Below are 17,983 nucleotides of genomic sequence, written 5' to 3'. Positions count from 1 at the left end.
TGTATTATTCCTAAAGAACATAATACTTCATTATAGGAGTATCTTATTTTACAATGTTTTTTAAAATATATTTTTTTATTTAATTGTTGTGTTTTGTATGAATTTTCTGGCTCTTCATCATTTCTTTGTGAAAAAAAACCCTTATATGACTGAGGGAAACCTTTAGTATTTCTAAACTTAGCATATCAAAAAGCATTAGAATCATCTACAATATTTCAGGAAAATATTGCAAAGTATAAATTTGTATACATGTGTTATGTTAACTATAGTTGGCAACAACATTAATGGCCTCTGCTTGTGCAGCACACAAGGAATGCTGTGCTGTCGTCTCACTTGAAAGTGCATAGACAGCAACCACTTTATGTTCCAGCACAGACTGGAGCACCTGAATCTGCCTCATGTTTGAAGAATGCACACACTTTAAAAATACAGACCCCTGCCTGTTTGTGAAACCCTTGGCATCTTCTAGGTGCTTCAACCATTATGCAAAAACTTACAGAATGACACAGAAATCAGTCAATCATAGTTTTTTGCATATAAAACACGACAGAACACTCAAATGAGATGAAAGTTTATACAGTACAGAACAAGGAAACAGACTGAGACCTAATTAGCTTGCTGCGCACCTGTCTACTGTGCACCCCTGGTCCAGATGCCATAAACGCTGTTGTGGACTATAGCTCACCATCGTAACAACACATACGTCGAGTTAAATAATGCAGTGTTGCATTAATCATTTCAAAATTGGTCTTTAACCCAAAATTACAGCAAGACAATGAACACCAGAGGTGCAGCTACTGCGCAATTATGCAACCGCAGGTGAGGCGTGACTCGAGCAAAGACGACTGCCAAAAGTGTCACTTTGCAGCTATGGAATATTTACTCACAAATACTACATAAAAATATTAAAACTGAAAACAGTTGATTTAGGTAATAAATGAGAATATCAAACTGAGCATCTTGGTGTGACGGGTTCAATGCAGCACTGCATGACACTGTGTGAATTTTAGTTTTTGACTGACGCATTTGTATAAACAACATTTCAACAAACACTTTAAATTATACAACTGGCAAACAAATGCTCCCACACTCATAAACAGTATGTCAAACTGGAGCGAAAATGTACAGTAAAAAACATACAAACTTAGTTTATCTGGAACTTAACTGGATCCAGAGTAACAATGATTCTGACTAATTCTATTCAATACAACTGACCAAAGCTCAATGAACTTCACAATAACATCATGATGTCAGTATGTGTTACCCTACACTTTTACCCTTTCCTTAAATGTATTTGTGTTTAGATGTGTACAATATTTCTATGCCAAAATCAGTATTATGGTATGTTACTAAAAAAGGCCACCAATTAAATTAGCTGAAACTCAAATCTGATGTGAGTCACAGAAAGACTGAGTCCGCCACATAAAAGAGCAGAAGTTTTTGCACTGTTCTGATATGACACACTTGTGCATACATAAATATTTATTTGTATTTTGTTATTTTAAAACATATGACTGAGGGCACTATATTACATTTTTAACAATATCCACTAGAATACATGTTTTGTAAGGTCAGAAAGTGACCAGTTGGACATAGAAAAGAAACAACAAAGATTCACTTCCATCATCAGAATAATCTATTAAGTTCTCAGAACTAAAGTAAGAGAGGAAACTCTACTTAAGTTCTACAAGATGTTGCCTGCACCAACTGTGACATATGGAAGTGGGTTGTTGACTGTAACAGAAAGATATGAACAAATAACAAAATAATCAGAGATTTGATACCTAAGGAGAGTACCCACTTTCTGACAGCAGGAGGAATGCTCCAGACATCAGAGTAGAACTGGAGTGGGAAGCTCTAATGAGCAGATGGAAAAATACAGAAACTACATGAAGGAATATGACACAAAAACGGAAGATGAGAGAATATCCGACCTAGTGGTTGGCAGAAGATCTTAAGGAAGACTGAGGAAAAGATGGAAACATCATTAATTTTGACAAACAGTGGTAACAGGCAAATGCCTAACACATGCACAAAGAAAATGAACAAGAAGAAGAAGAGGAAGAAGATAATCAATTATGGTCACTTTAATGATATTTTTGTAACAAGTCATGAACATGATTAGCATGGTCTGATTTCTGTAATTTTAAATAAAATATAGGGAGCTGTTGCACCTTGTGATCTTCTCTGGTCAGTTGATTGTGGTCTGTCAGTCTGTTTGCATGGACAATGGTGGTGGTCTGGCTAACATTCTGCAGGGAACTGAATTTAGTTTTCTGAGCAGTACAATAGCTGCACTTTGAAATTTTAACGGTGATAGAGCCTGAGTAACGCATGGAGACTTAAATGATTTCATCCTGCTTTTAAGTGATGTATGCTTTTGAAAATGGAGAACTTAAATGTGTGTTGTTAGTGTTAGTTTACTTTGTGATGAACTTTAGTGGACAGTAAAGCAGGATCACTCACAAACTTTTACATCAATATATAGTCAGGACTTGGATATTGATTTCACTATTCAGTTAGTTGCTTTAATTGGGGAATCTGCTGGGGCTGTTTTAGGACAGAAGCACAGCAACGAGTGATCCACTTCTATGATCACAGAGACACACTTTGTCATCAAGATCGTTCACTAGCCCAGACGGGAATGATCCTAGTACTAAGTTGAGAACACAAATGCAAACTGTCACAATTATTTTCTCAGCTACAGGCAGTCAGTTGCATCAGACAATAATTGGAATACGCTACTGTGGAACTTGAAAATGACTATGACAACTTATTTTGCGATACTTTCACTATTAAAACTCTTGTGAAAATTGCCTCACATGGCTAATGTAAATGAAATGCTTCTTCAGCAAAGGGGAGCACACTGTATAAAATTAGACCCCCCCCCCACAATGATTACACAGTTTCAAGAACATTACTTCTAAATTTTTCTTTGCAATAATGAGTCCAAAAGGAACTGTGATTTACACACCTGTGATATATAACATAAAAATAAGTTTCATACAAATGAATTCTCCTTGTCTAGGGAAATAGCACAAATAGTATATGGCAGTTTAGTGTTAACTGTTATTACAGTATACGGGATTGGTAGGTTAACAGCTGCTTCTCTTTGTGAAAATGTTGCTCCATATCCCTGAGAATGTACCTTTATTAAGGGATAACAACAAAAGAAGAGATGATAAATGAACTAAAGCTAGAGCTGCTACACAGTTGTATGAGGTAATGTTTCTAAACAACTAAAAAGTGAATCACTGAACATCCACACCTCCTGAAAGAACAACTCAAGAGACCCTAAAATTATAAACAGAAAATTGCTGCAATCTTACCTATTCTGAAGACTTGCCATGAACCGACAACACCATTGTGCAGAGTATCAACCACGTGAAAGACATCTCCTTTCCGGAAACTCATTTCTCCTTTATTTGGTTGGTCATAATTAAAGTGAGCTCTGTAAATATGAAGTTTAACATCATTAAGCAAATCAGACACTACAGTGAAGTCTGATGCATTAAAATGTCAAACTTAAATTGTAAAGGGAAGTCTGGTACATACAAAATGTCCAGAATAAAAAACTAAAACATTTTTGAAAGTGAAGGAAACGAACTGAATTAAAGTAAATAAAAAAGTCCTTCTTAATAACTATCAAAACATATACATCTTTTAATTATGTTTTAGGAGAAAAGGAACAACTACTTGAATAGAAGAACTGTTGAGTCACTGAAAGGCGCATGTGCTCGCGCGCGTCCCTGCACAAACACACACGCATGCACACGCACACACGCGCACGCGCACACGCACACACACACACACACACACACACACACACACACACACACATACACACACACCTCTGTACAGCTACACTGTGCTGGATCAATATACAATGCTGGGACCACAGTTCTGCCGGTTGGCAGGGCTGATGGGCTGTGTCAAAGGGACTGGATGAGGAGAGGGAGGAGGTGGGGAGTGGGAGAGAGGGCTACAAAAGACAGGCAGACATTTCAGAGGGAGGCAGCTGGTGTGTCAGATATGAATGTGAGAGGGAGAGACAGCAGGTTCGTGGGATGGGGATGCAACACATGGGCTCTGGCATGAATGGTGGAACACATGATGTCCCTCCCTCCCATATTCATATGCTTCACATGGCCGCTTCTCTCTGAACTACCTGCCTCTCTTCCCTAGTGCTCTCTCCTACTCTCTACCTCCTCTTTCCGCTGGCCCGTTCCCTTTGACACAAGTCCGCACCCCGATTTATCGGTGGAACTCCAATCCCAGCACAGTGTACTCGGCCAGCACAACGTAGCTGTACAGGTGTGTGTGTGTGTGTGTTACTCTGGTATAATATATTTACTTTGATTTTAGACTAACACCATGCCTGTTTCACTTGGGGTTTGATTCTTTATTATGTATTATCACCATTTCTTAATCGACCAATGACCTCGCTGTCTGGTCTCCTCCTCCAAAACCAACCCAACCATTCATTCCTTAATCTTGTTGTCTTCTACTTTTGCAGCATTCCTCTACTCATAGAAGGATCTCAGAATAGTCAGCACCTTTTTGTCAACAGCTGGACAGTTATTTTATCTTTAATTCTGAAGTAGGTGTTCATTCCATCACTAGAGTTGTCAGTTATTGTGAAACTGGATAATTATGTATGCAACCTGCCTTTGAGTCTGGTAATCTTTTTTCTGCGAATCTGAATTTCAGCTGTTTTTATATATATATATATCAATATCCTTTCATCTTTCCCTCTCCTTCCCTCTTTCCTGATGAGGCAACAGTTTGTTGCGAAAGCTTGAATTCTGTGTGTATGTTTGTGTTTGTTTGAGTGTCTGTCGACCTGCCAGCACTTTCATTTGGTAAGTCACATCATCTTTGTTTATATATATATATATATATATATATATATATATATATATATATATATATATATGGTTATAATAGAGGGAAACATTCCACGTAGGAAAAATATATCTAAAAACAAAGATGATGTGACTTACCAAATGAAAGTGCTGGCAGGTCGACAGACACACAAACAAACACAAACATACACACAAAATTCAAGCTTTCGCAACAAACTGTTGCCTCATCAGGAAAGAGGGAAGGAGAGGGAAAGATGAAAGGATGTGGGTTTTAAGGGAGAGGGTAAGGAGTCATCCCAATCCCGGGAGCGGAAAGACTTACCTTAGGGGGAAAAAAGGACGGGTATACACTCGCCCACACACACACATATCCATCCACACATATACAGACACAAGCAGACATATTTAAAGACAAAGAGTTTGGGCAGAGATGTCAGTTGAGGCAGAAGTGCAGAGGCAATGATGTTGAATGACAGGTGAGGTATGAGTGGCGGCAACTTGAAATTAGCGGAGATTGAGGCCTGGTGGATAACGGGAAGAGAGGATATATTGAAGAGCAAGTTCCCATCTCCGGAGTTCGGATAGGTTGGTGTTAGTGGGAAGTATCCAGATAACCCGGACGGTGTAACACTGTGCCAAGATGTGCTGGCCGTGCACCAAGGCATGTTTAGCCACAGGGTGATCCTCATTACCAACAAACACTGTCTGCCTGTGTCCATTCATGCGAATGGACAGTTTGTTGCTGGTCATTCCCACATAGAATGCGTCACAGTGTAGGCAGGTCAGTTGGTAGATCACGTGGGTGCTTTCACACGTGGCTCTGCCTTTTATCGTGTACACCTTCCAGGTTACAGGACTGGAGTAGGTGGTGGTGGGAGGGTGCATGGGACAGGTTTTACACCGGGGGCGGTTACAAGGGTAGGAGCCAGAGGGTAGGGAAGGTGGTTTGGGGATTTCATAGGGATGAACTAAGAGGTTACGAAGGTTAGGTGGACGGCGGAAAGACACTCTTGGTGGAGTGGGGAGGATTTCATGAAGGATGGATCTCATTTCAGGGCAGGATTTGAGGAAGTCGTATCCCTGCTGGAGAGCCACATTCAGAATCTGATCCAGTCCCGGAAAGTATCCCGTCACAAGTGGGGCACTTTTGTGGTTCTTCTGTGGGAGGTTCTGGGTTTGAGAGGATGAGGAAGTGGCTCTGGTTATTTGCTTCTGTACCAGGTCGGGAGGGTAGTTGCGGGATGCGAAAGCTGTTTTTAGGTTGTTGGTGTAATGCTTCAGGGATTCCGGACTGGAGCAGATTCGTTTGCCACGAAGACCTAGGCTGTAGGGAAGGGACCGTTTGATGTGGAATGGGTGGCAGCTGTCATAATGGAGGTACTGTTGCTTGTTGGTGGGTTTGATGTGGACGGACGTGTGAAGCTTGCCATTGGACAGGTGGAGGTCAACATCAAGGAAAGTGGCATGGGATTTGGAGTAGGACCAGGTGAATCTGATGGAACCAAAGGAGTTGAGGTTGGAGAGGAAATTCTGGAGTTCTTCTTCACTGTGAGTCCAGATCATGAAGATGTCATCAATAAATCTGTACCAAACTTTGGGTTGGCAGGCCTGGGTAACCAAGAAGGCTTCCTGTAAGCGACCCATGAATAGGTTGGCGTACGAAGGGACCATCCTGGTACCCATGGCTGTTCCCTTTAATTGTTGGTATGTCTGGTCTTCAAAAGTGAAGAAGTTGTGGGTCAGGATGAAGCTGGCTAAGGTAATGAGGAAAGAGGTTTTAGGTAGGGTGGCAGGTGATCGGCGTGAAAGGAAGTGCTCCATCGCAGCGAGGCCTGGACGTGCGGGATATTTGTGTATAAGGAAGTGGCATCAATGGTTACAAGGATGGTTTCTGGGGGTAACGGATTGGGTAAGGATTCCAGGCGTTCGAGAAAGTGGTTGGTGTCTTTGATGAGACTGCATGTAATGGGTTGAAGGTGTTGATCTACGTAGGCAGAGATACGTTCTGTGGGGGCTTGGTAACCAGCTACAATGGGGCGGCCAGGATGATTGGGTTTGTGAATTTTAGGTAGAAGGTAGGGGTGCGGGGTGTCGGTGGGGTCAGGAGGTTGATGGAGTCAGGTGAAAGGTTTTGTAGGGGGCCTAAGGTTCTGAGGATTCCTTGAAGCTCCACCTGGACATCAGGAATGGGATTACCTCGGCAAACTTTATATGTGGTGTTGTCTGAAAGCTGACACAGTCCCTCAGCCACATACTCCCGACGATCAAGTACCAAACTCTTTGTCTTTAAATATGTCTGCTTGTGTCTGTATATGTGTGGATGGATATGTGTGTGTGTGCGAGTGTATACCCGTCCTTTTTTCCCCCTAAGGTAAGTCTTTCTGCTCCCGGGATTGGAATGACTCCTTACCCTCTCCCTTAAAACCCACATCCTTTCGTCTTTCCCTCTCCTTCCCTCTTTCCTGATGAGGCAACAGTTTGTTGCGAAAGCTTGAATTTTGTGTGTATGTTTGTGTTTGTTTGTGTGTCTGTCGACCTGCCAGCACTTTCATTTGGTAAGTCACATCATCTTTGTTTTTAGATATATTTTTCCTACGTGGAATGTTTCCCTCTATTATAACTATATATATATATCAGGCATGGTGAACAAGCATGTGTGGGAAACTATTATAATCCACACTCAGCTGATTGGTATACCAGACTCGTGGTTATTTATTCGGCACACAGTGTTTACCTGTAGCTGTCTTGCCTCCCTGCTTCATAGAGTTAGCACACTGCACATTAAGGTATTTCTACATGAGCAGATCTACTGTCCCAATAAATGAGCACATTATCCAAAAGTTTGTGATTGCCTACTTAGTTTATTCTGTTTTCAATCCTGTACAGCTCTTTTAATTTTGATGAGTGTTAAGAAGCAACGTACCCCATCCTCTGAAGATGGGGAGAGAAACAGAATTAGCTTCAAGAACTTTCGTTTCTTTTGGTCTTCTATTACAGGACAAGGCACCAGTGAATCCAAAATCTCAAGATTCAGCAGCCAGTACTGGCAATATTCCAGTTTGCTGAACTGTGAACAACAAATTATGTAAAGGCAATGCTGCAGTATGTAATACAGTCTGAGCTGAAGATGGACATATCAACTACAATTGAGATGCAGTAGCTGAAGTTGTAAAACATTGTTCTAACACAGAGGCACAGACATACACACATACAGCTACACAATGCAGACTGCAGTGCTAGGACTTTACCTACTTTATTCTTGTTTCTTCTATGTGCTTATCCAATTTTCATTGTTAAATGGTGAAGTGTTATCCTCCTAGAATTTTCCATATCATATTACTGATTCCATGCTCCTAACAATTTTCGCCCTTTAGAAACTTTTGTACTTAATTTTCCTGTCCACAAGTGCAGAAGAAGAAGAAAGGAAAGAAGGAATGTGAAATGAAAAAGAGTACAGTACATTATGCAAGAATGGATGCTTCATTTGTGAAGAGCACGATGCTTCAAAATCATGCTTCCATTATTCTATACTAGAAGAAGGTATATGCAATTTGGTTAGAATAACTTTGGATGAAGACCCACACCTTGATGATCATGAACTGAGAAAATATGGGGATCAGTCACAATCAGAAAGATATATTTCTTAAGAAGAATGGTAGCTATGCCACAAGTTGCTATCACAAGCATACTTAGAAATAGGAGAGAAGTATTAGTTTGTATGAACAATAAGGTAGTCACAACAAATAAACTTTTACCACTGAATGAGGAAGTATTAAAAAATTCAATTGGGAAACATTGGTACTAGTGTTAGTAAAGGAGTACCAAGATGAGTCATGAAGAAGAAAAGGACAGTGAATGCAGTGTCTACTTTGCAACATCTAAATCTGGAATTTAGTGATCACATCCTGATTCAATACGGAAGAAAAAGCAAATGACTTAATTCATATGTCAGCAGAGGAAAAAATTCAAGAGTGCACATACTTGCTGTATTAAGTAGCAATTAGCAGTTAAATGATGTTGTTTGACATGCTCAAGAAATATACTCTTGCAACCCACCTTTCAAACGCTATACATTATGGGGACATGCTCATTAGCTGCATTTACAGCTGCTGTGGACAATATACAAGAATGTATGAAGCTCCAAACAACTGTAAACTCTAAAATGTTCTTACAAGAAGCGGTAAATTTCTTTGTCAGAAAGTGTGATCGATAGTAATTGTGGAATCACCAAAATATTACAATAAAGCGTCACTAATATCTGAAACATACAGGACTTCAACACATCACAAGAAGAGGGAAGTAAAAAAACATCCCAACTCTCAGGTCTACTAAGTGTGACTGATTAATCAAGTGTTTAGCAGGGTTACAGAATTGATTTTTATGCAACAATATTTCGACAGTCAACCCTGTCGCCTTCTTCAGGTGCCATGGACTGTATTATTGTGAGTAATCACTGCCTCGACTCCAACCAGGAAGTAAGTATGCATAACAGCACAGTTTGCTGCATCTGAAGAAGACAACCAGGTCGACTGTCAAAATATTTTTGTATAAAATGGAAACTGAAACTCAGCTGGGCACCTGAATGCCCACCATTAAGAAAGACGCTGAATTTCACTATCCACCATCCAGTTTAATTGGCTGTTATCCTGAGAATTCATAAGTGACATGGCAAGAAAGCTTACATTCAAATTTGGGCTCACTATTTTTACAGATATAATCAGAAAGTATCCACTAGGTAGTTATCAGAAGTCATAAATAATGGAAAGAAGACTGAAAGGCAAAGTTATGATGTTCCTCAATCAAACAACACTAAAAGGGAATAAGATGTTGTTGTGGTCTTCAGTCCTGAGACTGGTTTGATGCAGCTCTCCATGCTACTCTATCCTGTGCAAGCTTCTTCATCTCCCAGTACCTACTGCAACCTACATCCTTCTGAATCTGTTTAGTGTATTGATCCCTTGGTGTCCCTCTACGATTTTTACCCTCCATGCTGCCCTCCAATACCAAATTTGTGATCCCTTGATGCCTCAAAACATGTCCTACCAACTGATCCCTTCTTCTAGTCAAGTTGTGCCACAAACTTCTCTTCTCCCCAATCCTATTCAATACCTCCTCATTAGTTACGTGATCTACCCACCTTATCTTCAGCATTCTTCTGTAGCACCACATTTCGAAAGCTTCTATTCTCTTCTTGTCCAAACTGGTTATCGTCCATGTTTCACTTCCATACATGGCTACACTCCATACAAATACTTTCAGAAACGACTTCCTGACACTTAAATCTATAATCGATGTTAACAAATTTATCTTCTTCAGAAACGATTTCCTTGCCATTGCCAGTCTACATTTTATATCCTCTCTACTTCGACCATCATCAGTTATTTTACTCCCTAAATAGCAAAACTCCTTTACTACTTTAAGTGTCTCATTTCCTAATCTAATCCCCTCAGCATCACCCCATTTAATTTGACTACATTCCATTATCCTCGTTTTGCTTTTGTTGATGTTCATCTTATATCCTCCTTTCAAGACACTGTCCATTCCGTTCAACTGCTCTTCCAAGTCCTTTGCTGTCTCTGACAGAATTACAATGTCATCGGCGAACCTCAAAGTTTTTACTTCTTCTCCATGAATTTTAATACCTACTCCGAATTTTTCTTTTGTTTCCTTTACTGCTTGCTCAATATACAGATTGAATAACATCGGGGAGAGGCTACAACCCTGTCTCACTCCTTTCCCAACCACTGCTTCCCTTTCATGCCCCTCGACTCTTATAACTGCCATCTGGTTTCTGTACAAATTGTAAATAGCCTTTCGCTCCCTGTATTTTACCCCTGCCACCTTCAGAATTTGAAAGAGAGTATTCCAGTTAACGTTGTCAATAGCTTTCTCTAAGTCTACAAATGCTAGAAACGTAGGTTTGCCTTTTCTTAATCTTTCTTCTAAGATAAGTCGTAAGGTTAGTATTGCCTCATGTGTTCCAACATTTCTACGGAATCCAAACTGATTTTCCCCGAGGTCCGCTTCTACCAGTTTTTCCATTCGTCTGTAAAGAATTCACATTAGTATTTTGCAGCTGTGACTTATTAAACTGATAGTTTGGTAATTTTCACATCTGTCAACACCTGCTTTCTTTGGGATTGGAATTATTATATTCTTCTTGAAGTCTGTGGGTATTTCGCCTGTCTCATACATCTTGCTCACCAGATGGTAGAGTTTTGTCATGACTGGCTCTCCCAAGGCCATCAGTAGTTCTAATGGAATGTTGTCTGCTCCCGGGGCCTTGTTTCGACTCAGGTCTTTCAGTGCTCTGTCAAACTCTTCACGCAGTATCTTATCTCCCATTTCATCTTCATCTATATCCTCTTCCATTTCCATAATATTGTCCTCAAGTACTTCGCCCTTGTATAAACCCTCTACATACTCCTTCCACCTTTCTGCCTTCCCTTCTTTGCTTAGAACTGGGTTGCCATCTGAGCTCTTGATATTCATACAGGTGGTTCTCTTCTCTCCAAAGGTCTCTTTAATTTTCCTGTAGGCAGTATCTATCTTACCCCTAGTGAGACAAGCCTCTACATCCTTACATTTGTCCTCTAGCCATCCCTGCTTAGCCATTTTGCACTTTCTGTCGATCTCATTTTTGAGACGTTTGTATTCCCTTTTGCCTGCTTCATTTACTGCATTTTTATATTTTCTCCTTTCATCAATTAAATTCAATATTTCTTCTGTTACCCAAGGATTTCTATTAGCCCTCGTCTTTTTACCTACTTGATCCTCTGCTGCCTTCACTACTTCATCCCTCAGAGCTACCCATTCTTCTTCTACTGTATTTCTTTCCCCCATTCCTGTCAATTGTTCCCTTATGCTCTCCCTGAAACTCTCTACAACCTCTGGTTCTTTCAGTTTATCCAGGTCCCATCTCCTTAAATTCCCACCTTTTTGCAGTTTCTTCAGTTTCAATCTGCAGTTCATAACCAATAGATTGTGGTCAGAATCCACATCTGCCCCTGTAAATGTCTTACAATTTAAAACCTGGTTCCTAAATCTCTGTCTTACCATTATATAATCTATCTGATACCTATTAGTATCTCCAGGATTCTTCCAGGTATACAACCTTCTTTTATGATTCTTGAACCAAGTGTTAGCTATGATTAAGTTATGCTCTGTGCAAAATTCTACAAGGCGGCTTCCTCTTTCATTTCTTCCTCCTAATCCATATTCACCTACTATGTTTCCCTCTCTCCCTTTTCCTACTGACGAATTCCAGTCACCCATGACTATTAAATTTTCGTCTCCCTTCACTACCTGAATAATTTCTTTTATCTCGTCATACATTTCATCAATTTCTTCATCATCTGCAGAGCTAGTTGGCATATAAACTTGTACTACTGTAGTAGGCATGGGCTTTGTGTCTATCTTGGCCACAATAATGCGTTCACTATGCTGTTTGTAGTAGCTAACCCGCACTCCTATTTTTTTATTCATTATTAAACCTACTCCTGCATTACCCCTATTTGATTTTGTATTTATAACCCTGTAATCACCTGACCAAAAGTCTTGTTCCTCCTGCCACCGAACTTCACTAATTCCCACTATATCTAACTTTAACCTATCCATTTCCCTTTTTAAATTTTCTAACCTACCTGCCCGATTAAGGGATCTGACATTCCACGCTCCGATCCGTAGAATGCCAGTTTTCTTTCTCCTGATAACGACGTCCTCTTGAGTAGTCCCCGCCAGGAGATCCGAATGGGGGACTATTTTACCTCCGGAATATTTTACCCAAGAGGACGCCATCATCATTTAATCATACAGTAAAGCTGCATGTCCTCGGGAAAAATTACAGCTGTAGTTTCCCCTTGCTTTCAGCCGTTCGCAGTACCAGCACAGCAAGGCCGTTTTGGTTAATGTTACAAGGCCAGATCAGTCAATCATCCAGACTGTTGCCCCTGCAACTACTGAAAAGGCTGCTGCCCCTCTTCAGGAACCACATGTTTGTCTGGCCTCTCAACAGATACCCCTCCGTTGTGGTTGCACCTATGGTACGGCCATCTGTATCGCTGAGGCATGCAAGCCTCCCCACCAACGGCAAGGTCCATGGTTCATGGGGAAGAGGAATAAGAATTCTCTTGCCGAGTACGCTTAAGATCTCGCAAAAGCCTTCATTGACAGGCACTATCCCCCAATCCATACACAGAATCCCACACCAAATCCTCACACACACTTAATCCCCTTACCAGTCCCAGAACCAGCTCAAAGGAATAAGATATACAGAACAAATTAACTTATGCTTCGAAATCTGAATGAACAATAATACACATTTTCATATGAAACAAATTTTAATGAAATAATTTGCTTGTGAAGGTAAACTCAATCTTCTACATGATTCCTAAAATCCACAGAACCAACAGTAGTGGGTGTCCCATTGTAGCTGGTAATTGTGTTCACACTGACAGAATCTCTGCTCCTCATGAGCAACTCTTCAAAATAATTGCCTGTAACCTAGCCTCTCATATCAAAGACATGAACTATTTTTTCACCCACTCTGAACCACCTCCAGCCCATTACCAAATTGACCCCTACTCATCATTGTTGAGGCCATCTCCCCATGCCCACGAGCCTGCTGCTATCAAATACTACCTCATCCATTGTCCTCCCAATTTCAAACCAACACCTCATTCTTTATACATCTAATTACACACTCCCCTCACAGAAAGATATATAAACAAATCTGAGACACTCCCATGGGCACCAACATGGCATCCTCCTAAGCCAATCTGTTTATGGAGGATATCTGCCCAGCCTCCCAAACCCCATGTCAGGTTCACGTCTGTTGATGATGGCTGCACTATCTAAACCCAGGGCGCAAACACCATATCCTCATTCTTCCACAGCCTGAACACTTTCTCTGCCATTTTTAAACCTGGTTTTCGTCAGCCCAATAAACCCCCTTCTTAGACAATGATCTCTGCCTATCTGATGGATCTACCCACACTTCTCTCCATATCGAGCCCATGAATCATCAACAGTTCCTGCATTAAAGCGGTCTTCCCCTCTTTTTTTTCTCTAAAAAAAAAAAAAACCACCACACACACACACACACACACTCCCACATAGTTTGGTCAACCACAGATGCTGCATCTCCAGAAAAAAGAATCCTCTTGCCGAGTACGCTTAAGATCTCGCAAAAGCCTTCATTGACAGGCACTATCCCCCAATCCATAGACAGAATCCCACACCAAATCCTCACACACACTTAATCCCCTTACCAGTCCCAGAACCAGCTCAAAGAAGCACCCCATTTGTAACCCATTGTCATTCTATACCGGAGCAACCGAACCAATCACTTTGCCAGGTCTTCGACTATCTGCCATCGTGTCTAGAAAAGAGGAACCTCACATCCACAAGCCTTTCCACCCTACCTATAAAGGTCTATCATTATGCCACACTCACTTGCAACCTCTTGCCATTTCGTTCGTATCCTTTAGAAAGGCCCCGGTGTGAGACTTGTCCGATTCACCCATACAGCAATTCCTACTCCTGTCTTGTCAAAGGCCTATTCTCTTGCATCAGAAGAAGAGCTATCTGTGAGTGAAGCCAGATGTGGTCCTTTTCTCCACAGCAGTTTATGTGGACTCGTTCACCAACTGACTGTCCCCCTGAATGAATGGTTACCACCAAATTGGCCGAGAGCAGAGTTGACCACCTAGTGACGTATCACACTATCAAGCACAATACTTCGATGGCTGCTTCACAACCTGGGCCATCAAGATCCTTAACCGGAATACTAGCTTTCCAGAACTACATAGATGGGAGTGATCTCCCAACAAATCCTTCATTCTTGTAACCTCCGGCCTTAATCCCCTCTAGACCTGTGTCCCACACCTAGCTCCAACCTACTGCACTGGCCTTAACTTCCCTCATCCTACATCAACACCCTTTTCCCTGCAGCCTCTCCCCTCCTCTGTTCTGTCATCCCCAATCGACACACTCCCCTACGTCACCGTCATCGTGCACTGCATGATCTCACTGGTGCCAGTCCCACATTCCTATCCAGTACACCTGCTGCCGGTTGAGACTGTCAGTGACCTTTCCCCAATCCCCCCCCCCGCTCACCACTTTCTCTCTCCCTCCTCTGCCCTTCCACTTCCACCCCACACAACTTCTCACCCAAGTCTACCTGCTGCAAAGTTGCTAAAGGATTCATCCCAAACCTACCAAAGTTCCCAGTCTGTCAGTTACTAGACAACTGCGCTATTTGTTAGTTGTTATCTTTACTCCTAAAATATTTACAGTCTATCACAACTTCCTTTGCCGTATTTTTAATGAAAATAATGGAACAAGCAACTACATAGGTTGGAACTTAAATAGTGGCAACAATGCTGTGGAGACACTATGCAATGGAATCTACTATTGGCGCTGATAGCACACGTTGTTGACATACCTACCTTACCTCCAAGCAAATGGACTCGCCCGTCCCAGGTCACCGGCGTGCGCACAATTGAAGGAAACACGGTCACTTGTGAACAAGCAGTCTAATGTAATGGTGTCACTATGCAACAGGAACAACGGAATTGGATTAAGATTCAATGTGCCAGAGGTTGTACAGCATGACAGTATCATCAAGGTCTTCAAGAAGTGTGCGGGGGATACGCATTGCTGTACAGAACAGTGGCCCGCTGGGTAAAAGCCTTCAATGAAGATCGGCAAACTGTGGCAGACATGCATCGGGCAGGTCATCCTAGCGTCTCTGAAGAAGTGCATGCTGTTGCCACATTAGTGGACAGTCATCAACGCCATATGATTCGTGAGCTCGCCCATGAAACTGGATTAGCGCACATGACTCTGCTTTGCATCCTGAAGCCTGGGCATGCAAAAAATTGCATCACGATGGGTTCTACATGACTTGACGGAAATGCAGAAATGGATGCATTACAGAATTGCTCAGACACACTTGGAGCGCTATGACCACGAACGAGAGGCTTTCTTATGCCGTGTCGTAACACTGGACGAGACATGGGCCACATTGTATGAGCCAAAACTGAAATTCCAATCCAATGAATGGTGCCATTATGGTTCGCCGTGAAAGTTAAAAGTGTGTCAGAGCCCCAGTATGGTTAAAGTTATGGTGATTCTTGTGTGCAACCGTGATGGTGTTATCCTAACGCATTACATTCCTCCATGGCAGACAGTCGATGCACAGTATTGCTGGTCATTTTTGGAGCATCACCTGCGACCAACTTTGTGAAAGAAGCGGTGACACTTTCTGGGCAATCCACCCATTATATTGAGCGACAATGCACGGGTGGAAACAGCGCAAGCTGTGGCTGCTCCGTTCGATCAATGGGACTGGGAAGTGCTGTAACAGTCACCATACTCCCCAGACTTGAGTCCTTGTGACTTTGTTTTGATTCTGAAGATGAAGGAAACACTTCATGTCACTCGCTTCAGAACTGTTCCAGAGATTCAACAGGCAGTAGACAGCTTCATTCACACCATAAACAGAACAGGCTCTGCTAACGGTATACTACGCCTTCCACATCGCTGGAAACGGGTTGTACACAGTGTTGGTGACTACTTTGAAGGACAGTAACAGGTGCAAACATGTAACTCTTTTGTATTGGCTGTGAATAAATAGTTGCCACTATTTAAGTTCCAACCCTCATATATACGAGACACTGAACAGTCAGCTCCACATAAAAAAGATTGAAATCAAGTTGTTCCTCACTGCTACCAGATTAACAAAAACAGACACATACAACTATATTGCCTGGTCAAATGCACTCTCCCCGAGCATCACTCATATTTTAATGAAACTTTTGTTATTTTAGCAAAAAACTTGTTTGGGTACACAGCTGCATCATGCTCTCAAATAACTAACTGTCACTAATGTTTCAGGGACTATTAAGTGAGCTTCTTGTGTGTCTACCAATCAGAAGGGTCTGAAATCCCTGAATTCCATAGAATTAATAATCTGAGGAGTAACTTTCAGAAGACTATTGGTCAAACGATGACTGACAAGTGTTTTATGTATACACAACCAGGTGAATTAAAGGACTGGGACAATATTGGATTAATAAAGGAAATAATTGATCAGTGAATCAATCATCTTGAGTTTAAAACAGAAACTACCCCAACATACAAAGCAGTTGTTGCTTGCAGCAGCCGAAGCTAACTTCAGTGAATTTATAAATTGTGTGGGAAGATTTGAGTGTTGTTCAAGCACTGGTCTGAGATATAAATAGGATACAGGATTTTGTGCTCAACTATGCCAAAGATTTTATGGTGCTTTGAGAAAATTCAAATGTAAGTGTAAGAAGAACTGCAGTGTCTTATACTGTGGGCTACTGAAGAGAATGAAGAAGAATTAATGTAACAAGAACTACAGTATGGCAGTAATAGGGATACAAGAAGTAATTTCACTGATGACAGTGGGAGCTTATGTAATATTACTGAACAAATGTTTGAATTTATTTATGGTGACAAGGATAATTTGTTAAGTACAGAAAAGTCAAGTGCACCCAAGTTAGATGAGGAATTGACTAAGCTGTATATGTGTCAGTGGATGTTCTAAGGGATGGAGATTATTCCATGTATGACTAGTGTATAAGGGAAAAAGATCGTTTTTTTTGAGAAAGAATTAATGAAAACTATACATGAGGGGTGGCTGTAAAATAATGAGACTACAGGTGAAAAACATTTTATTTCAAAAATCTAGATATTTATTTATTGTCACCCTATATACTTCCATCCTTTATCTCTACAATGCTCCATGCAAATTTTCCATTGATAGAAACAGTGCTGGAAGTCTTCCTCTGTGGGCTCCTTGATGACGTGGACCACTTTTTCTTTCACTCCTTCAATAGACTGTAATCTCATTCCTTTTAATACAGATTTTACTTACGGAAGTAGATGAAAGTCACAATGTAAGGTCAGGCAAATAAGGTGGGTGGTCTGGCACTGGGAGGCTAGCAGCCTCTTAATAGACAGTGTGGTACGGGCCAGTGTGTCATCTTGATGCAGGAAAGGTAACTTTTTCCTCCACAACTCAGGGTGTTTTTTACTTCCTCATGGAGTTTAGCAAGCACCTCAAAGTGTAGTGAAGACAATTAATAGTT

The 17,983-nt window shown here is 41.3% G+C and overlaps 1 protein-coding gene across 5 annotated transcripts in view; it reads right to left on the bottom strand.

Annotated features, from left to right (window-relative positions):
- Window positions 1-17,983, bottom strand: part of LOC126202545 (tight junction protein ZO-1) — a 731,102-nt gene that overhangs the window by 281,220 nt on the left and 431,899 nt on the right. For all 5 annotated transcript variants that reach the window (XM_049936877.1, XM_049936873.1, XM_049936876.1 and 2 more), the window contains exon 9: window positions 3,330-3,451. In XM_049936877.1, coding sequence (XP_049792834.1) covers window positions 3,330-3,451 — 122 coding nt within the window. The remainder of the gene's footprint in view (window positions 1-3,329; window positions 3,452-17,983) is intronic.

The sequence above is a fragment of the Schistocerca nitens genome, chromosome 1 (genome assembly GCF_023898315.1).
Source record: "Schistocerca nitens isolate TAMUIC-IGC-003100 chromosome 1, iqSchNite1.1, whole genome shotgun sequence".
Taxonomy (NCBI): Eukaryota; Metazoa; Arthropoda; class Insecta; order Orthoptera; family Acrididae; genus Schistocerca; species Schistocerca nitens.
The sequence above is the reverse complement of the archived record's forward strand: the minus strand, read 5'-3'. Positions and strand labels throughout refer to the sequence as shown.